The sequence below is a fragment of the Sinohyriopsis cumingii genome, chromosome 13 (assembly GCF_028554795.1).
Source record: "Sinohyriopsis cumingii isolate HCF-2022 chromosome 13, ASM2855479v2, whole genome shotgun sequence".
Classification (NCBI taxonomy): Eukaryota; Metazoa; Mollusca; class Bivalvia; order Unionida; family Unionidae; genus Sinohyriopsis; species Sinohyriopsis cumingii.
In genome coordinates, this window is record NC_142973.1 from 56,633,714 (window position 1) to 56,657,668 (window position 23,955).

The following is a 23,955-nucleotide window of genomic DNA, read 5'->3' on the forward strand; positions in this document are numbered from 1 at the left end:
AGAAAAATCACTTCAGTGACGAAATGATAGATAAGAGGGTATAAATTCAATGTAAATTTCATGCTGTAAAACTTGCGAATACTGTAACTATTTTACGATAGCTTGTAATATTTCTTACCTTTCACATTACATGCAACAAGTTAAGGTTTTATTTCCTTGTCCGATTCTTTGGTTTATTTTCATACAGCTTTTCTATGCATACATGTTATGTGATAGTTTGTGTGTTCTTTTAAGCACCAGACTGTGTGATTTTTCTCAAAAGATCTCATACCACCAGCTCAGATTCTGGCTATCTGCCGCCGTTCTCTACACAGACTAATTTATACGTACATATTGATGCGCCGTGAAAAACAACCAGTGGACTAACGTTGTCATCGATAAAAATACACTTAGATGGTGAAGATGGAGGTGTTTGGGTTGTTCAGTGTGCCTAGCTGGCTAATGGTGATTTTGATGGTTATTGTCTTATTGCTGATGTGAGTTAATATCTTTATTATGAAACTTGTATTCAAATCTATATAACATTCATCCAGAGCGTGTAATATAACGTATTTGCTTTGAGTAGCGACATATATATCTGCCTAAAGTGCTTTGGTAGCCATTGTTTTTATGTGACACTACAAAGTGTTTTGTGCATATCTCTATCAAATACTCACTTTTCTGCGAAAGAGATACGGCGTTTAGAGATAAAGAAAGCGTTGTTAGTGATTTAGTACCACAGGAATGGGTTTCTGCCACTTAAATAGGGAAGCTATTGACGACATTGACTCCTGCATTGTGAATTACCACATTGTGGATAACGGTTTGAAACCTGTCCATCTACCTCACACCCCTTTTCCGTGTTAATTGTCGCATACAGTCGGAGTTTTCAGCCGCTCACAATTTGTATCACTTAAAGAGGACATTCCATACTTTTGCCTAAGTACGATTTAAGTATTTCACTGATCATTTAATGGTCACTGTTACTCAAAGTTATTCTGTTGTTTCTTGCCTAGTTGTATCGAGTTGGAGAGGATACCATATATAATTATGGAATGTCGCGCGGTGCATTGGTTACATTTAGTTTAAATTAGAAGCTAAGTTTTACCCTCGACTAGAACAAACAATAACCACTAATCAGAATTGAATGTAGTCTGTTCACCGTGTGAGTTAGTCATCTTATATTAACGAGTAGAATGAGAGTGTGTTATGTTGTCAGTAGAATGAGAGTGTGTGTTATGTTGTTAGTAGAATGAGAGTTGGTGTTATGTTGTCAGTAGAATGAGAGTTGGTGTTATGTTGTCAGTAGAATGAGAGTGGGTTTTATGTTGTCAGTTGAATGAGAGTGGGTGTTATGTTATCAGTAGAATGAGAGTGGGTGTTATGTTGTAAGTAGAATGAGAGTGGGTGTTATGTTGTCGATAGAATGAGAGTATGTGTTATGTTATCAGTAGAATGAGAGTGGGTGTTATGTTGTCTGTAGAATGAGAGTTGGTGTTATGTTGTCAGTAGTTTCCCTTTTCTTTTTTACGTACATAAAGAGTGCCTCTTGTTAGCAATAATGGTTCAGAGATGCTATTTGACATCGGGAAACTATATCACAAACAATAAACATTTTGTACCGTGTTATCTTTGTTATAAGAAAATCGTTTGCTTCATGTCGTTGACTTTGCATATCTTTAGCGTAGTGGTTTTTCATGAAGAACAGGTTTCACAAAATAATATCGTTTGCTGTTATCGTGACAAAGCTTCTTTCACAAGAAATTGTTTTCTTCAAGAAAACGTGTCTGTCTAAAACTGGTAAGCTCAACACGAAAAAGTTGTCACTTAAATAGTGTTTCACACTGAGATATTATGACAGATATGAGGATTTTTGCCAAAGAAAAGTATTTTGATCAATCCTCGTCGTTCACCTTAAAATCACACTTTCATGAAGATTGTTGCCTTTATATTTGGTTAACCTTTGCGTGTCCTCGAATAGGGTGTTTATAACTGATTCGATTGCATATTAGAAATGTTTATTGTCGTTGTTTTAGACATTAAGGTAAACACTTTTCTGTGATTCACCCAATCAGGCATAATGAGAAAAATACACAACAGTATCTTCGACAATCCTGAAATATTGATTTATTGTACTATAATTTCTTTAATATTTATTTCTCTAGCAGATATTCTCATTTATATGTTTTATAATTTGTGGGTTTTTTTCTACTGAGAAAATTGTATTAGGATCAAATTGTTTCGCTCTGTTACTGTCATTTAGTACTAAAAGTGACAGATAGTGAAATTAGTATGTTACTTCCTGTACTTTTATGTGGTAATTACTAAATCAAATTTTGACTCGTTTTGTAACTCCATTTTACTTACCTAGGTGGTAAATAATGCCTAAACAACACCCATATTGCCATGTGGAATTTAACAAATGCTTGTTAAAGGAAAATATCCAAACAATCTAGAAGGCTATAAAAGATTGTAACTGGCACGTCTTTCCACCAAAACAAGAGATGCACAATAACACGAGGGAAGAAAGGGAAAATAAAACAATCTGAAATGCAATGCCAGTGAGGAAGGTTTTACTAAATCAGATAACTCATTTCAATAAAAGCAGCTTAAAGTTTGTTTTCAAACGAATTAAAAATTTAGAAAGAGATAGGTGAATTAGAAGGAAGCATGAACCGACTCTGTGTAATGGAGAACATACTTACGCCATAGTGAATTAGAAGAGGATATCAAAGAGTCGGAAAATGAATAACTTTGGAAATTTTTCTTGAAAAAAATGATTGAGTAGTTAAGGGTCAACACAACCTTTACTATATTTAATTTTTTACACATTCGGTGGCAAAATGAAGATCATCTTCAATATATTGTATCATTTTTCACTCGATGCAGCTTTCATCGTATTCATCACTCGATAGTTTTCATCGTGTCATTTTATAGCATTCATCAATCGATACAGCTTTCATCGTGTTATATCTTTCGTCACTTGTTACAGCTATCATAGTGTCATATCATATCATTCATCACTCGATACAGTTTTCATCATGTAATTTTATATTAGTCATCACTCGATAGTTTTCATCGTGTCATCATATATCATTCATCACTCGATACAGTTTTCATCATATCAGCTTATTCATCACTCGATACAGCTTTCATCGTGTCATCTTATATCTTTCGTCACTTGTTACAGCTCTCATAGTGTCATCTTATATCATTCATCACTCGATACAGTTTTTATCGTGTCATCTTATATCATTTATCACTCAATACAGCTTTCATCGTGTCATCTTATATCATTCATCACTAGATACAGCTTTCATCGTGTCATATTATATTATTGATCACTCGATACAGCTCTCATGGTGTTATATTATATCATTCATCACTCGATACAGTTTTCATCGTGTCATTTTATAGCATTCATCATTCGATACAGCATTCATCTTGTGATCGTATATTATTCGTCACTTGTTACAGCTTGTTACGTTGCCTGTCCGCGATTACCTAAGTCAAGAACAAAAGAATTGGTTAGAAGCCATGTGTATATGTTAGACCCCGCGGCGACAGTGGTCCGGTTCGTATTTGCTACGAGAGCCCAGATTTGTTGGGTGTCAACAATCACACGTAGACGTTGAAAGCTTTGTTCAAGAACAAAGGACCCTTATTGGTGTCGTAAATATCACCACGCTGACAGACGGCCAGAGCATTGTCTGCTAAGTTGAATAGAACAGGGTAGAATCGATATCCAGTCAGAATTGAGAGAGGGTGTCGTCACCATTTCAACCCGAATTTAACTGAGTATGTTAGACTAGAAACCCCAGTCATTGTGAAACATCGTGCTGAGAAGTTGTAGCAATAACTCTGGGGATCCACTCGTGAATTGGCGGGAAAACTTAGGAAAATCTAAGGAAAGACAAAGCTTTGTAAAGGAAGGTTTTAGGGGACAGACTTCCGGTGTGGTTTAGTCCCAGTTCTCTAGGAGAGAGACGAAATAGAGGCTAGTGGAGAAATCGATTGTGAATTGAGGGCTAGTCGGAGATCAGAGTCAAGGAGGAGGAGGAAAAGGAGAAAGGAGTCGAGGAGGAAAAATTGGAGGAGGAGACATCAAGAAGAAGGAGTTAGGAGGGAAGTCGGAAGGAGATACGGAATTGGCGGGATAGGAGAGCTACAGATGAGTAGAAAGCAAGGACAGGTGGAAAAGCGATCTCACACTATAAATCACAGGATGCAATAGGCTATCACTTGGTCGAGAGGAAGAAGAATGATTGGGAAATTATTATCATTTGAATATTGAACTGTGTTAATGTGTTATTCCTTTGAATTTCACCTTTGTTTTCTCAATAATTTAACTGTCAGCCATGCTGACTGGGGACTCGGAGCTTTACCTCTCTCTATCACTAATATCACTTCCCACAAAATCGAGCCTGGGTGGGACTTGCATAGTAATTTAAATAATATATTGGGAGCACCACACCCCAACCATACCAAACGCCACAGTAGACGCTTCATCTGGGATATGAATTATACATAAATATTATCTTTATGACCTAAAGTTTTACATGTTAGGAAGTATTAGTGCGATTGTTGTGAGATATTTTCCGTACTGTGTTTTTTGAATTTTTATGATTTTTCATCTTGTGTATATTATATTTGATATTTGCATGCTTGGTAGATCTTTAATTACTTGTAGTAACTGTGAAGCAAATATCGGGCAAATTATCTCACCTGAGCGAAGTTAGTGGTGTCAACAGGTAAATATTTGGTTAGGAACGTGTAACATCTGTCAATTATTTAGTAAATTGAGACAATGTATCACTTACTGTTAGTATCATAATAAAATGGCTACAGAAAGACAGATGATTAAGGAGTACCGTGCCATAGGCTCGGAAGATTTCGGGCACGAGGGAGATCGCCTGGCAGCATTTATAGAGGAACAAATCAAGGAATGGAAGGCAGAAAAAGCAGCGGACAGAGAGCTGGCCAAGATAGCAGCGGACAAAGAAACACAGAAAAAGCTGGCCAAGATAGCAGCGGACAGAGAAAAACAGAAAGACCTAGCCCAGATAGCAGCGGACAGAGAAACACAAAAAGAGCTAGAGCTGGCCAAACTCGCTCACGCTATCGAAATGGAGAAGGTAAGGTTATCAGCTAGAATCACCGATAGGGACGACCCCAGTACGAACATTTATAGACCACCGAATAGTACAAATAAGTATTCCGCGGTTCAACGACAAAGAAGAGTCCATTGACGATGTCCTCGTGCAATTTGATAAACTCGCGAGCGCTCATAAAATTTCCTCGTAGCATTGGGCGATTATCGTCTCCGCCTTTTTGCAAGGTGCAGCTCACGAAGTTTACAAAAGCTTAGCTGCAGACGACGCTGACGACTACGGCGCGCTCAAAAAAGCCCTCCTTTGCCATTATTGGCTGACCGCCGAAATGTACCGTAAACATTTTCGGGATTCGACGAAAAAGACAACGGAAACCCACTCTCAGTTCCACACCAGTGTTTGAGGGTTAATTGAGAAGTGGATGAAGATGGCCGACGCCGAACGATCGTACGACGGGCTACGCGAGGTCATATTCAAGGACCATGTCCTGGGTACCTACCGTCGCGAGTTGACAGTCTTTCTAGCAAAGTAGGAACATCGGACGCTCGAAGAGATTACCAGCATGGCGGAGAGATGCGAGCAGGCAAACTGGAAGAGTGGAGGTTCCGGGGGTGCGGACCAACCCCGACCGACTGAGTCGCACCAGGTGGGTGAGGGAGTGCCGGCTGTCCGTAACCGTCAGGGCGACGGGAAGGTCGGAGGGGGATTCGCAGGTAAGGATGCCATCCATAGACCAGGACAGGCCTCACCCACGAGAACGGGCCTTGCAGGTCAATGAGGGCCGCCGACGTGTTACAATCGCAAGCGCCTGGGGCATTTTGCCAGGGACTGTCCCAAGGGCAGGCAGACCCATGTGAATGCCGCCGCTAGGAAAGAGTGCGAGCCGGAGACAAGCTGTAACACAGCAAACCTCGCGTCTGCAACTGTCAACGGAGAAGGTGCCACCATCTTGTATGATACTGGGTGTAGCGTTCCAGCCATTGTCAACAAGAAAGACGTGAAGCCTGAGGATTACACAGAGAAGGTAATTGAAGTCTAGTACGCGAACAGCGCGCGTGACTCGTTGCCAGTGGCAGTCATCGATTTCGATTCACCGTACGTAAAGGGGGAAAATTGAAGTTGCGTGCTTGGCTCGACTATCATATGACGTCATACTGGGATGTCGTTATGTGTTGCCACAACCGAACCCCGAAACCTGCACACCGAGAACCGAGAACATATGCGCTGGTTTCATGAGTAAGGGCACTGAAATGACATGGGTCGCTCTGTAGATAACCGTATGTTGTGTATATATTAGTGTCCGTAGTCAGCGAGTAGCATCATTATGATTTTGTTGTTTTATTTCGTGTAGTAACGCGTATTTGCATTTGAAGCAATTTTGGGGGAATAAAATCCCAATTGTTTCTAAAGCATGGGGAAGTTGTCACGTGCCCTTCCGCGATTACGTAACTCAAGAACAAAGGAAGTGGTTAGAAGCGATGTGTTTATGTTAGACCCCGTGGCTATAGTGGTCCGGTTCATATTTGTTACGAAAGCCCAGCTTGTTCGGTGTCAAAAATCACATGTGAACGTTGAAAGCTTTGTTCAAGAACAAAGGACACTTATTGACGTCGTAAATCCCACCACGCTGACAGACAGCCAGAGCATTGTCTGCTAAGTTGAATAGAACAGGGTAGAATCAATATCCAGTCGGAATTGAGAGAGGGTGTCGTCACCATTTCAACCCGAATTTAACTGAGTATGTTAGACTAGAAACCCCAGTCATTGTGAAACATCGTGCTAAGAAGTTGTAGCAATAACTCCGGGAGCCACTCCTGAATTGGCAGGAAAACTTCGGAAATTCTAAGGAAAGGCAAAGTTTCGTAAAGGAAGCTTTATGGGGACAGACTTCCGGTGTGATTTAGTTCCGAGTCTCTAGGAGAGAGACGGAGTATAGACTAGTGGAGAAGTCGATTGTGAATCGAGGGCTAGTCGGAGATCACAGTCAAGGAGGAGGAGGAAAAGGAGTCGAGGAGGAGAAATTGGAGAAGGAGCAGACAAGGAGAAGGATTTAGGAGGGAAGTCGGAAAGAGAGAAGGAATTGACGGGATGGGAGAGACACAGATGAGTAGAAAACAAGGACAAGTGGAAAAGCGATCTCACACTATAAATCACAGGATGCAATAGGCTATCACTTGGTTGAGAGGAAGAAGATCGATTGGGAAATTATTATCATTTGAATATTGAATTGTATTAAATTGTTATTCCTTTGAATTTCACCTTTGTGTTCTCAATAATTTAACTGTCGGGATTGCTGACTGGGGGCTCGGAGCTTTACCTCTCTCTATCACTAATATCACTTCTTACAAAATCAAGCCTGGGTGGGACTTGCATAGTAATTTAAATAATATATTGGGAGCACCCCACCCCAACCCTCCCTAACGCCACACAGCTATCATAGTGTCATATTATATCATTCATCACTCGATACAGTTTTCATCGTGTCATATTATATTATTCATCACTCGATACAGCTCTCATCGTGTCATCTTATATCATTCATCACTTGTTACAGCTATCATAGTGTCATTCGATATCATTTATCACTCGATACAGCTTACATCACTCGATACAGCTCTCATGGTGTCATATTATATCATTCATCAGTCGATGTAGCTTTTTGTCGTGTCATATTATAACATGCATCACTCGACACAGCTTTGGTTGTGTCATATATCATGTGTCACTTGATGCAATTTTCATCGAGTCAGAGTATTTCATTCATCACTCGATAGCTTTCATCATGTCATTTTACATCATTCATCACTCGGTACAGATTTCATCGTGTCATATTTATATATTTCATCACTCGATACAGCTTTCATCACGCCACACAGTATATTGCTATACAAAATTTTGGGATTTAACATAGCACCGCCCTACAGTCGAAGGTTTTCCAACCGCCCTACAATTGAAGGTTTGAAGAAATTTTAAAGTTATTTGTGGCAGTAGGTTTGGCTGATCAAAAGCTATCTAATTGGTGGTGGTTTGTTACCTCAAAAGATTCTGTCAAAGTAGGATAGAAATGGGGAGTGTCAACATACTACAGAGTAGGATTGCTAAATGCGAATTTACACTCGTCGGCCTATTTCTCAAAGAGAACAGCACTTACGCATTCTATATGTATTGATTAACCCTAATATCATATTTCTGGCGTCTACAGTGCATAGTCGTTGCTGTTATGGGTTTAACACTATTTTCCAGCACATAATGGGCTTTAAATGGCGGTCAGTATATTTGATGAAGGATGAAACCGGGAACCACCGATCCAAGGAAAGCTGCTGGCAAGCTTTCTCATATACCCATGTTAACCTAGCCCGAGACTCGAACTCGCATGGGTATGTTGACATATCGGTGATCTGTAAAGGTGAGCGCCTTAGACCACTCGGCCTCCCGGGGCGTAGGCAGTGCTTTGTACAAACACAGAAGTGAGAGAGATATTTTACCATTCATGCCATCATTAGCATTCTCTTGTATGTATTTAAAGTTTGCTTTATCTTATATGATTACAAAATGTGAACATATTCAGAAATTGGAGGAAATAAAGACAATTGATCAATTTAGTGCAGGCGAGATATCAGGAAGTATGGAGGTAACGAGTTGTAGATAGTACAGGTATTTGTTTTACTTTTTGTATAACATACACTAAGTTTGATGATAGATAAGGCACAGTTTTTACAGACTTCACAGGAACTCATTCAAAACTGTTCTTTTTTTTTATTTTAATAAAGGGAACATCGAGAGCATTGATGAAGTTAATTTTATTTGTTATCTCTGTACAATTTGAACACAGCTGACCCACCCGTTTAGGAAAAGCAAACCTTTCATTTTTTTGACACAGGGAGTTACTCCAGTTGTTTGTAGAGGACAGTACGTATCAGATTTAACAGACATGTTTGTTTTCGTGTTAGTGCGTTAAGGTATATCGAATATATACCAGTCGCTGTCGTCGTGTGTGTGTGTGTGTGTGTGTGTGTGTGTGTGAGAGAGAGAGAGAGACAGACAGACAGACAGATACAGATTCCTTATATACTAGTATTGCAAGGACGAGTAGGTGAGTTCGTTACATTTTCAGTCGCATATCATAAGACTCGTGAAAAAGAATAGGCCACTAACCTCCCATATTTCATGTAATTCATCATGTCTAACATCATTAAAAGTCACGTTGTCCTGTGTTGTGAAGGACATATGACCAGACAAATTAACCATGTCAAATGACACATTCTATCTGTGATCAAATTCTTAAATGGTATTGTGAAATGCGATTTAATATCCTTTGTCGAAGGCCTACTCACTCTTTCCTATATAAATAAGTGAAAGAAGCATCACATTACAACAATTTGTGTATACACTTAGATACGAAGAGACGTGAAAGAAAAACAGCATTAATAGAATTTATATATGGACTTACATACCAAAGCATGTCAAAGAAACACGATATGAATTTAATTTATAAATACACTTACATATAAAACACGTCACAGTAATGCAACATTAATAATATAATTTTTACATACAAAAACAAATCAAAGAAACAACACTTATAGAATTTGTATGTACATGTAGATATAAAACAAGAATTAGAAACATGTCATTATTAGAATTTGAATATACACTTACATATAAAACAAGTCAAGGACACGCACCATTAATATAAGTTATATATACCCATACATATAAAATAAGTCAAAGAAACACAGCATTAATATAATTTGTATCTTTTTTCACGCATATATTAACTTGTCTCTATCTTTTCAACCAGGCATAGACATTTGCATGATTTCGAGATAAAGGGAAATTGTTATGCATAAATATTTCTCATATCTTAAAAAAGCATAAAATGAAATATCAACACAAAATTTAATAAATAAAAAATTACAGAAGTAATCTCTGAGAGATGTAGTCTCGTATAAAAATGTGTAGACCCTAAACCATAGTCAGCAGCGGGATGGGCCAGTCCGACGCACTGGCAGAGTAAGGGAGTTAATTCAGTTACTCTTGGAGTGCCAAGCCCGATAAATCAAACCCCAAAATTATATTGGTACTGATGGACGATTTGTGGGTGTGATGTCACCTGTTTAGTAAACTGGGCAATTTTCCTGCATGTAAATCTTTTCGGAACACACCTGCGTACAGGGTGGACACTTTCCAGTATTTTCAAAATGGCCACAGGATATAGAGCTGTACTATTCCACTTGGGTTTACAAATCGTCAAAAATAGGATTTGATACCGAAATAATATGTATATATCACCAAAATAACCCTTCAACCTACGGTAAATCAATAGTCTCGAGAAATGCTGGTAAGTGTATAAAATGTACACCGATGGGTGCAGACGATAGTATTTGCATGGTCTAAGAGAGCAGCCGCTAAGCCTTCATTTTACAGGTGTGAGGCTAAATTTTTGGCCTATGGAGTGACATGCCTGAACCTTGTAAAAATTAACTTTTCATCTACGTTTTGATTATTTAATTAACAATAGCTTTGATAATTGTTATTATATATGTAGTTTAGCATATAATAGGGATTAATATATTTAAATGCATTATTATTACAATTTTATAGTGTAGTTATTATAAGGCAATAGTTTTTCCTTCAAAGAAATGAGTGAGATATATATCTCGTAATTTTGCCACAGGTACACCATTCACAAGCAGAGATACTTCAAGCGGCTAGAAATACCAGGGCCAACACCTATTCCCTTTCTGGGTCACTTACATCATGTAATAAGAAAGGTATATTTACGTTTTTATAATCTCGCTGCTTAAACTAGTAGAGTGGGAATATTGGCATAATAATCGACTGCGTCCGTTCACCTGTATGTGATTAGCTTCACTAACACCAGTTATGTACGGACCCAAGATGTATCCAGTTTGAGTATCGGTGTGGTATGAAATGCATTTTGTCCTGATGCTCAGAGTTATGGTCCTTTGTCGACATCGGCAACGTTTGGGTACACTTATATCGAAATGTTTGCTGCAATTTCAACTCAGATGCTTCAGAGGCTTAATCAGATAAGATTTCGGATGACATAGATGATGTGCGCTCCTCCATTTTAAAACAAAATAAAGTCTGCAACCATTAGATCACTCGAAATATGCGTAGTCCTGATATGGAATCACTCAAGCATTTAACTTTGTTTTGTTCTAATGTTCTATTTGATTTTTTTTAGTTTTGGTTTTTCTTTCTTCTTCTTCTTTATTTCTTTGGGGGGTGGGGGGCAACTTTCTTCCCAGATCAAATATTTAACATAATACGAAGCCTTTTGTTTTAAGGACACTGAAAAGCATTCACATCTTTATTCAACTTCAAGTGGAGTTGGTAATTTTCATCCCGTCAAACTATGGAATAAATTTGACACTGAACAAATTTGCAGATTTGGTCATATAACGTTAAAAATATCATTTTAAGTTAATCTGGCTCAATTCAAGAGAAAACTTTATCCGTATTCTCATGGGGGGAGAGTCTCGCATTTGCACGACAGGTCAAACAAAGATCAATATTATCAGGTTAGATATTTTAAAATTTTAATTAGCTATTATTTCTGTACTATTTTTCAGGGTTTTAAAGAAATGGATATGGAGATGACGCGAATATATGGAAATTGCTATGGGTAGCCCTACTCTCTCTCTCTCTCTCTCTCTCTCTCTCTCTCTCTCATATAAGAAGACACTTAGAAAGTGATTAGTATAGGTTTAAAGTTATGATGCAAAACTGTGACTCCTAAGTTTTTAATGGGAAATAGATGAGGGAGTAAAGCTAAGCTTGTACCTTTTTGGAAGAACTTTTGCACGACGTTTTTGATGGGTGGATGGAACAATAAAAACTCCAAGATTCATTCGTTTAATCTGTTAAACATTACACCAATGGGTCTTTTACTAAGCGAATCAAACACCTGCGTGAACGTGGATTGAGGTTCAATGTTTTCCCCGATTTCCAAGGACCTGAAGACAACAGTTGTTGTCAATTGAAAATTTCGTAAACGCGTGAACACTACAGTAATTTTATCCAATCACGAAACGAGCACACATCGCGAAACTCTAATTTCACACATGCATGACTTTCCTTTTTTCTTCAGATTTGCGTGTCTTATTAGTAGGTCTTTTCGAAACGAATACTTCGTGCCATGCAATACAAAAAGTTATCCAAACATCGAATACAAAGAATTAATAAACACGTATCGCTAAAAGTTTACATTGACTTCCATACGTTAAGAGAGTAGGGAGGGTCCATTTTACGAAACTGATCCATGCAGTCATAAAAGTCTCGTGAATACTGTATATTATGACGTCTGCTCCTAAAAATAAATAACTATTCAGTTTCATTAAATATCGTCCCAACACCGTCTCCCAATAATCAACAAGTCATCACTAAAATCTAACAATACTGTAAACAGACGCAGATGTAAATGGTATATCCCCTATGTTCATCATCATCATCGTCGTCGTTGTCTTCGTCATCGTCATCATCATCAGTCATTATTATTATTATTATTATTCAGGACGTTCTTTGGAAATATTCCCCAGCTAATGGTGACGGACCCAGAGATGATTAAACAGATGCTGGTCAAGCAATTTTCTGAGTTTACAGATAGACCGGTACGTTAGGGCTCTCATTGTGTCTAAAACAATAATCCAGTTCGATATACTTCTTTGCTTTTTGACCATTGAAGTTTTGGGTGTACCTGAAACTAATATACATTTATTTTATTTTTTCTTAAAATTATTTTTCAGTAGCAATACTCCCGGTTTGTATTGAAATTACGTTCGATCTAGTCGGTACGTGGGAAAGCCTGCCAGTAGCTTCTCGTGGGTCGGTGGTTCTTCCCTGCGTTTTCCAGGGTTCTTCCTCCACCAGTTATACTGGCCGCCATATATAGCCTATCTTGTGCTGAAAAATGACGTTAAACCCTAGAACAACAACAACAACAACAACGTTCGATCTACAGAGCAGTGAATTATCTATATCTTTACATGTATGCATATATTGGTAGATAAATGGGCATGAAACTAATGTATGATAGTGAATAGAAACTATGAGATACGTGGTTAAGCCTCTTGTCCAGTATGCGGCGTCTGGCGACAGTGGTACTGTGTTCATCATGAGTCCGACGTCTGGTAACATGGTTTGCTTTTTTCGAAATTTTATCAAAATACAGATTGACCCATTTGAACTAAAATGTATGTATTCATTAGGGTTTCAAGACCATTCGGGTCTGTAACAATAATGCGGATCTGTCATCAAATTAGGACTGCATTTACTAAAACCGATGGGGGGGGGGAGAAATCAAAAATACTTCTAAAAATCCCACGAAATTGCCATTTTGACATGGAGCATCGTGTCAAGAATTCGTACCATTGGTAAAATGTATGCCGATCCCAATCTTACCATCCTACAACACATGCGTTCAGATCAATTCGGGCTTTTTGTAATTAAGTTTTCAATCTATTTGGTTGAAACATTTAGTGAAGTATTGGAAATATATGCAGCCGATCAGACAAGAAAAGCAAATGAGATTAATAGCTTCTACTTAAGTGTATTCTGTTGCCCCGTACCAATTTCGTAAAATATTGCCTATGGCTAAATTAGAGACAAAAACCTTACCTTGAATTGAAGGAGCTTTTACACGTAGTTTTAGTAATCTGATAACACATACATCGCAAAAGCGATGCAGCAGAACAAAGAATTTTTAGCAAAAGTCATATACCTTGGCTGGTTATCTCCTCATAGCTGTTCTGATTTGTTAAAGCACTTGTAACAGGTGTAACGATCGACTGACACGTAAAACCATTGAAAAACTCTAGCCACATGCTTGTGACGTAAAATGGTCAGGCTGGATCTAAAGCTTTTGCAGGTAAGCGAACTCAATCCTTGTTGGACCTTTCTGTGTACCACACTGAATCTGATGGTCAGTCTTAGTAGACCACACTTTTATAACCGCGTCCTCTATGCTTGAAAGGAGATCATTTTACGAACCTGTTTACAGTGTTGGCTAATGCAGAGACGCTGTATTGTCCAATGCAAATAAACGTGATAACTCTATATAGACACCTCACCAAATGGGTTATGCTTGGAAACGTATCCAAGGAAAATATGGCCTCATCACGGATTTCGGTATTTTACAAATTCGGTGATTAAATTTTGATTTCAAGACCATGTTATTTATAAATCTCCCGCGTAAAAGATTATTTTCAGTGAATAATGAAACTGTAGCGTACCAGACAATTTTCAATGAAACTGTGAGCATATCCAGATACATCTTGTTTTTGCTTACATGTATACTCATATCTATATAAAGGACATATACCGCCAATCAATTAATAGTGTATTCACCAGCGTAGAACCGAAGACCGCACGGAACAAAGCATGTAGACATGAGAACAAAAGCAGGGATGCATTGTTTTCTAAGTCTCAATAGACTGCCGTCTATTCTCTGTCACATTAAGTATCACGACTGACGTCGCGCCATATAAACTATGTCTATTTGTCTTAAATTAAAATAAATATTTTGTTAACTGGACTTGAAGATCGTTCTGGCGACATAGATGTGTAGTGAGCATTTGCGTAGTTTGATGGAGAGGTCACAAAGACAATCATGTAAAACGACAGCCAAAGTCGAAATGATTTGAACAGTCAAATGCCTAACGCAACCAAAATATCTATATTCAAATATGCATCTTTTCACCAGCTATTATGAAGTTGTTGGGCCGGGATATTTTTGTTCTTGTCATTTGTTTTATTTGGGGTGGGTGGATTTTTAAAATTATGACTTTGAACGTCTAGTGATCGGATGCCATGTGCCTGACTAATCTTCCATACATGGGTGATTTACAAAGTTTTGAATATTTTCCTTTAACTTTTTGGTTTCTTTGAACCTGTCTATAAATTGAAATCCGATCGATAAACAAACTAATGTTCAATACAATGATCTACAGCTGGACGAAATACATGCCGGACACGTGTAGATAGATATAAGCTTGTGACATAACATAGTGTTATGTGTATTTGATTTAATTTAATTGGTTTTTTGTTAGTTTTAATTTTTTATATTCCATTACATGCTATTGTAATGTAACTATTTACTGGAATAGAGTTCAGTTCTGACTAATTTTATTTTTTATTTTTCAAGGTAAACCACTAATAATAGAAACTTTGTATCTAATGCTGACCTAGTTCCAGACCTTGAGAAATAGTTTTTTTTGATGTTTTTTATATTGTTTTTTTCTTGGAGGCGGGACGTGGTTGGGGTAGGGCGTCAGACTGCAAATGTTATTTCAAAGAAATGAAAGCCAGGCTGACATAAAAGTTTTAATTTGTCTGATGTCAACTCAGTCAAGAGGATCCACAAATGATCCACTCTTCTTTCTGGCTAAGAATCTCTGTTCAATCAATTGGTCGATGAAATGAAATCTCACACATGTTATTAATATGCTTGATCGACGAAATGAAATCTCACACATGTTATTAATATGCTATTCAAAACTAATGAATAAAACAATTTACAAAGAGTGAACCTAATAAAAAATAAAAACAGGAGGTCATATATGTTTTATCTTATTTTTATTGCACGGTGGTAAAGCTGTAGATTACAGTTATTAAACGTTCTGAGGTCGAGATCCTGAACAGTCACGTGTAAGATTAAGTTCTAGGACTTTTGTGGTTGCTCTGTTTACTCTATTTTCGACAAGTCAGTAACCACGCAAAGCCAAATCCCTGCTTTTAGAGATCTGTGTAATACGATAATTTAGTAGTAGATGTTCTGCAAACAGAGTAATGTGAAACTTTAGGCATTTAATCGTTTCTCATACATACATACATACATACATACATAACCGCTCCGGTGGCCTAGTGGTTAGAGCGTCCGCCTCGGATACGAGAGGTCGTGGGTTCAATCCCCGGCCGAGTCATACCAAAGACTTATAAAAATGTTACTAACAACTGCCTCGCTTGGCGCTCAGCATTAAGAGGTTAGTGTTAGGACTGGTCAGCCTGGTGTCAGGATAATATGCCTGGGTGGGACATCATGCTACATGTCTGTGGCGTGATGCCAAAGTGCTAAACGTCAATATAAACTGCCACACTGCAGACATCGTAGCGATATGACTGAAAATTTTTTAAAGCTACGTTAAAAATCCAAGTCACACACACACACACACACACACACACACACACACACACACATTTATACATTTATACATCTTTATCCATTCATACATACATACATACGTACATAATACATACATACATACATACATACATACATACATACATACATAACAATTCTTTTCTTTTTTGAACTTTGCTTAATTTCAGAGAACAATACGGGTCACAAAATTTTTCGACTCAGCTATCACAGTGGCGCAAGGGGATCACTGGAAGTTTCTTAGAGCCACTCTCAGCCCAACGTTCAGCTCTAGCAAAATGAGAAATGTGAGTATCACAACAGTAGAATTCCATATGCAAAGATAAAATATACAGTTAGAACAGAAGAAATGACCGACCACTAGTATTGAAATATCCGTGCAGCGGCATGTGAAAATCGTTGCAACGGTGTGCATAGCTCGGCACATATCTGATGGTTCATCCGGGTTCTTTGAAATATTTATGTTAGTTTAAAAAGAGTAATCACCTGCAAAAACAGAGAGAATCTTTTCTGAATATGTATTAAATCCCAAATATGCACCCTTCATGCACGTGCAGAAATAAACATCAGATGGAGTCAAGCAAATGTTGTGGGTACTAAAGACGATATTATCCCTAAATATAGGTTTTATGCTTATTAAGTAGGTAGGTATGTGAAAATTAATTACATAACATAAGAAGAGTGAGTTCCCCTTCACAAGCTGTCTGATGGCTAAATCCCCTATTTACAAAATATTAGTCTCGCCCGTCCTTTGAGGTATTTCCTATAGACCTCTAAATACCACTGCAACGACACCAGTATTACAAAATAGCATTGCAACGGTAAATTTTAACCTAACCACGGCAAAACGATAACTGGATACCGTTGCAACGATATTTGTAGACCCTTGTAGCGTTCGCTGACAACTGCTTCACACTTGCGGTGCTCGTGTGAGACCGTAATTACGAACATCCTTCATCTTGGTGAAAGTATGGAATAGCCGTACCTTTTTCCCATTATGCACAACACCCATTAGTTTGCTTCCCAGCTTCAACGCCCTCTTCTGCATAAATAATTAATTGGGAGACCATGATTTTACCTCGTACAATTCAGTGATATTGAATTACCAATTTGAGTCTGGTACCAGCGAATCTGGTACCTTACCAGTTCGCTCCGATCGGGACATCGCTCAATCATTTCATGCAAGAAGAGAAATAACCTCGGAAGTAGTTACAGGAAAATACATGGATTTGATCGATTTAGCGATACGCCTCTGGCGGGGTGCACCACATAATTATGTTACGAAAGAAGAGGCCGACAGTGTTCCCATTATGACTTTGCTGCAATAAACAACTAAGCGAGAAAAACCTATGATAATTAATGGGCATTAAAAAAATACCCTCAAGCCCGTGGTTGTCGTTGCGTCATAATAACTTCTCCGACAGAAATAAGATTATTATCGCCACTACACCGAGAGCCACTACACAAAACTGTTGCAAAGAATATTATCTGTAGCGAGGAGTATTTTATACTGGCAAAGGATACCTTCTAGCAGGGAATATCTTTGTTTTGAAGAATTACCACGGTATATAATGGATAAAAATTTAGGGATAGATGCGTATAGTGTTTGGAGCGAATTTATGAAGATCTTTAGTCGCGGTATTATTGTGCCAGCTCATTAAAGAGTAACAATACACGTTGCAATAAAAATTAAACCACTGTTGCGTTTGAAGGCATCATACATGCTTATCAAAGAGGCGTTTTGGAACATGTAACCGGAATATGTTGAAAAATTAATAAACTTAAGAATTATTTGCGAATAGTTAAGACTTGAGTTTGGTAAACCTTTTGAAAAAAAAAACAACACAAAAAGCTATTATTTAATTCTGTGCAAGAAATAAATAAAGACGCTGAGGTTGAGTACAGATCAATGCTGCAGTGGTGATGATCATGATGACGACAAGATTTATATATCAAGTGAATGTAGAATCTTGCATAATGAGATCACCAGTGGTAAATCAATTAGAGTGATGCTTTTGCCATTAATATACCAATGTCATCTACACTCACCAATCTTCAGAAGTGTTACGAAAGAATGTGCAACGTAATAGAAGCTGAACAGCACAGGAATTTTAGAAGCTATTACTAAAATCAATAAAGCATGAACATTTGAGGAAATTTACTGACGCTTCAAGACATTTGACTTTGTTAAATACAAACGTAGAAAGTCTAGTCGTATTCGATTAGGCACAATACTCAGTGATGGCTCATTTGAGCTCATTTGGTCTGTCGCAATATTGTAAGAAATTTTATTCAGTTTTGTAAAAGAATTTTATATTGCTACAAAGAACGAACTTGCATTTCGAATTATATTAAATTCCGTGAACGGTACAAGTTGGATATTGACGTCTATATCCATGTACCACATTATTCGATTAGGCACAATACTCAGTGATGGCTCATTTGAGCTCATTTGGTCTGTCGCAATATTGTAAGAAATTTTATTCAGTTTTATAAAAGAATTTTATATTGCTACAAAGAACGAACTTGCATTTCGAATTATATTAAATTCCGTGAACGGTACAAGTTGGATATTGACGTCTATATCCATGTACCACATTATGCAGAAGAGGTAATACACCAACGGATACTGAAAAACGAATGGCTGTGAGTGGGAAAAAAGTATACACCTGCGGCAGTTGAAAAAATCAACCAATTAGATAACACTGTATGTATATACAAAGCTCATAGGCATTTGGATGTAATAACTGCAGATGTGTATACCTTAGAAAATACGAACTGTGCGGCAGAACATGTTATTATAAATACTGAAAATCACATTTACTCGCTAATCGTGTTGGTATAGGTTCTCGACCATGTCTTCGATATGGCATCGGAATCAAATCATGTGATCAGCTTTGCTGGCCACGTGGATCGGTTTGCTAGTATTATCGTGCTCGTCAATAAAGATCTACTGAACTTATGCTTGTACAAACACCAGACGCTGTTGATACGCAAAGAAGTAAATAAAATTATAGCTAGGTGTTACACGGGGGGAGTGAATGTCCCTCCGTATTTGGTTTTCGTTATCTAGGGGTTGACCGCCCTCGATGTTGTTGCCCGGTTCGAGTAAATGGAAATATAAGTGGTGAAACTTATAGGTGGAATAGATAGAGATCTGAGCAGGTATATAGAACAAACCAACACGAGCCCCCGTACATGTAAACAAACAATTTAATCAATTACATACAAACACTGTGAAAATTCATTACATCAGGAATGTACTCTGCTTTTAGAAATTTAACTTTCACCGAAATACAAAGAAAACGCAAATAGATTAAAATAAGATAGTCGATCTGTTACTGATAGATTTAGTTCATCATAGGATCGAGTGAACAATCGAAGTCAACGTCTTGTACGGTTTCATAACCTGCTCGTCCTCAGTCTGTTTTTGCTTCCTCTGTCGCTGTTCAGACCCTTGGATCTCGGGATGATACTTTCTACCACCCGTCTCAGGACACTCTCAAAATACTTCTTCAGAAATTAATACGTCGCAGGGTTGCGTCACATGATTATATGTCTCACTGCACTCTTCTCTATGCTTCTCCGTATAGGTCTCAGAATAACATCACCTCATTCGTTCCATACGTCTCTGGAGCTATTTTCTCCCTTTTAGATAAATATAAATAGAGACAACCTAAATTTCCCGTTATTTATGAAACGGTTAGTTCTTCATTATTCTCCCTCGTTATCAGATTTCACTATCAGTGCTAACAGACGCTAAGGCTATCAATCGACTCCACATGTCCTATAATGACCCTAGTTAGTCAAATGGCTAATTCGTTACGCCTTGACCTTACACATTACCACATACACAGCGAATAAATAGGATACATCACGTCAATCAATTACTAGATCATTTCCGTCAATACACACTTATTCTTAATCATACGTGAAATCTTCTAAATTCGGCGAATTCACACGGATTCTTGAAATCATATTAACTAATGTAATGCATTAAATTTTTAGAACATAATCCTTATGCAAACAAGACGACAAATTCAAACAATTCGTCAAACTTATCTAAAGAAGATTAATGTACAACTTCCTATGCATAAACGCAACACAGTTATACTTCATAAAGCAAATTATTACACGAATGTAGAAAAAAGATTCATGCAGATACAGATAAATAACTTCAGCAAAGCATTATACATGGCATCAACAAATTACATGGAATTGTCACACTACCTTTGCTGTCAACGTTTTCTCCCTCTAATCGGTAAATTAGTTCGTCGGTTCCTTTCGACAATCGTCCCCTTTTTGGACAACAGTTTTACGGAAATTTCTTGCAAATTCCCGGAGTCGTAACCTTTGGGTCTCCTCTTGTAGGAAAAGCTTAGACTGATTAAAATTCGATGCGACGATATTAAAACCTATGAAATTTTGTGTTGGAACACGCCCTTTCATTTAACGTACCAATCAGAATCAAATATCTCTGCCGCCTTTTTCCAGAGGCGCCAGAGTCAGGGTCAACTTGACCCTGGTAGTTTCAGTAACAGAGTTTCTTGCGTTCTCTCAATTGTGACAACTTTACCATGAAAATGAAGTTTTCCTTGTCCTAAATTGTCCGCCTGGCTGCTGTATAAACAAATGTTTAATTACGAACAGAATTCTCCCTCTAAAGGACATTACCGTACACGGTAGTATGGCGATATGATACGCGCTTGTCTCCATAAATCTAATTAATGGTTGTCTGGTCTCAGCTAATGTATTCTTGTTAGATCGACATAAAATTTGCCACTTCACACTAGGTTTGTAGCGATTGTGGTTTCTGATATTGGTAGAGTATCGCGGATCGAGTTAAATACCAACATCAACGTATGTTCCGCGAAGTTCAGAGATAAGTTTAAAAACAGTGATGATAATGTTTTGATTGGGCGATCTTACCTGCGTCACATCTCGCTAGTGACAATAAAGACCATCCGTGTAAATATCAACAATACTTGGGCGAACTCAATTTTGGTGATATAGAATTTCCAGTGCAGGTTACTAAGGCCGCACTAAAAACTTTGAAACACTTAACCCGTATATCGTTGTTAGTGTGTATACAAGGGATAAAGGCTTTTATACGCTTCCACTATCCCTACATGGACAAAGCGAGCGGACCTAGTCTTATGGTCTTATTGCTTTGTTTAGGGTCGTTAGTTTATTCCATATGGATAAAGAATATTGCCTGGTGGCTTAACGGACACATCAAACACAAGAGTAAGATATTTCCACGATAGACCCAAATATAACATTTATTGCGGTGGATTCAGTTAAAAATCACAGCTTAAGATTATGCCAGAACCTGGCAAAACTTGTTCAGTTTACAGCAGTGCAACTAAAATTGAAAGTACCCTATCTCATGCATCTTGACCTCCTATGTCTCAACGTTCCATTGAATGATCAGGACTTAATAAATATAACACAAGTTGCTGAACAAGTCCCACGCGGGCCTTGTTACAATGTTGCCAGATGCGATAGGCAAAGTGAGCCGCTAATGTTGTATCGTGGCAAGGATTCGTTTGATGTGTTTCTTAAAGAGCTCAAGATTACGGTAAAATGGATTCGACAACAACTATATTCACCCGCCGACATGATTATAGCCAGTGATGATAATAATGAGTTTTATGTCGTCTTTCGTTCCGGATCTGTGAGGGTCCTTTTGATGGAACTGACAGTTCCAACGTTCACGAGAACTATCAAATCACTGCTGCGTCTAGCGTTGAACAGATTTCATACACTTTGCAATTACGAACAATTGTATTATTTAATGGCATCGCGAATATGGAAAATATTTGTCATAAATTTATCTACACAATCAACACCTAACCACCCCAGCATAGTTCTGATTGAACCAGTTCAATATTTTTAAATTCAGTTCGCGCATTAATCTTTGGTCCTGCTGGATCAGGGATAAACTGCTATTAAATATGATATTGAGATGGTTGACATGGGATCGGTTGTACTTGTTTGCACTGTCGGCTGATGATGTGATCGTTGTACTTGATTGCACCGTCGGCTGATGATGTGATTGGTTGTACTTGATTGCAGCGTCAGCTGATGATGTGATCGGTTGTCGGCTGATGACCGACCTTGTTATAATGTCTTCAAAGATAATCACAAAATCGTTAAGATACAAAGCGTCGTTGAGCGGCAAAGCGTCGTCCAACATTGATTTCTTTCCACATTCCATGAAGCACCTACATTGATAGTTTGGATGCAAGTGGAAATAATCTTGTTGTTTACGACGATATGAGTCTTGAAAACGAAGTTAATCCCTCAAAAATATTTTTCACGAGGTCCACAAACAACGATACTCTCACGTGCATAAAGTGATCCATGACAACTGTAACATGTTGATGATATTTCGTGATGACGCGCATGGTCTTACTGTGGGATCAGTTCGTGCCGGTAATAATGCACCAAAAGTCATTAATGAGGTCACATGGATTTCTCTGCCCCTTTTCACCAATGACATGATGGACATGAAAACATTTCGCTCATTATTGCATGAACGTCTTGAAGATATCAATGACGTATATTACGACACGAATAATGAGTTCTTCGATACAACGTTGTTGTTGTAAATACAACCCAGGGAGTTATTTCGATGATCACAATCTCACCAATAAAACTAGAACTTCATGTGACTTTTTATACACGTGTTATCGCTGGCGAATCACGTACACTTGATATCGAATTAACGTCATTGAGAGTTTATGACAGTTAGCCTAATGTTCGATTTCAGCCATTAGGTAGACTTGGTGCAAATAGCTCATTTGTGTTTTCATCAGACAGTGTTGCAGTCTGGAATAATATTGCACTCACTGCAGGCGCATATGACATAGAAACCATCAATGAAAAAATTCGACGAAGAATGAAATTGTTCAGCTTAAAATTTCTTTACGTGCTCATGAACCCACACTCAATTCTCTCATTTTCAATCCATTCAGCATTATATGCGGTCGATATCAAACGGTCGTCAATGGGTTGTCCTGAAGACATTCAAGATAACAAACGATTTGTATGCATGGGATATCATATTTCGCCTGACATTGTCAGGATTACTTCACCTATTCAAATCAATTTAACCTGTTTCCATCTGTGGAAGTTATGGAAGCAGGTCTGAAATGATCGATGTAGCTGTTAAGGGTTATATACTTTTTATGTTTTCACAAACTGTGGACAGGGTGATTTGATATAAATTACTCCAGCGTCGCCTATGTCTCTTTCATATAATATTCTGTTGAAATGTAGTCATGTTTCCCTTCTTAATCAAGTCGGGCATTTTGTAGATCTTCGCAAGAAACTATTAACATTACATCTGCACGTTATAGATCAATGTGATATTTAATATAATGCCAGTCGTGCGTTTGTATTTAATGCCAATACGTATTGTAAACGCGATGAACCCATGTATACGACATATTATGGAACTGATCTCGGTGTTGTTGTTGGTGAATTGTTTGCATGGCTACCTAAGGTTCTCACGGCATTATCACTGCGCGTTACGACAATCGCTAAACAAGTTTCAATGTTACCTGTTCAATTGATTACCATAATTAGTGACTCGATCACCATCAAACCTGTGATATTACCATTGATAGAAACAATGCCTCTTGCGGTTGGTAAAATTACTAATGAAGACATTCACAA

At 38.0% G+C, this 23,955-nt stretch overlaps 1 protein-coding gene across 1 annotated transcript in view; it reads left to right on the top strand.

Moving 5' to 3' along the window:
- The first annotated feature begins 327 nt into the window (after positions 1–327).
- Positions 328–23,955, top strand: part of LOC149785626 (cytochrome P450 3A24-like) — a 44,451-nt gene continuing 20,823 nt past the window's right edge. The window contains exons 1-5 of the mRNA XM_089979443.1: positions 328–476; positions 10,768–10,864; positions 11,690–11,742; positions 12,631–12,727; positions 16,443–16,559. Coding sequence (XP_089835569.1) covers positions 394–476; positions 10,768–10,864; positions 11,690–11,742; positions 12,631–12,727; positions 16,443–16,559 — 447 coding nt within the window. The 5' untranslated portion in view covers positions 328–393. The remainder of the gene's footprint in view (positions 477–10,767; positions 10,865–11,689; positions 11,743–12,630; positions 12,728–16,442; positions 16,560–23,955) is intronic.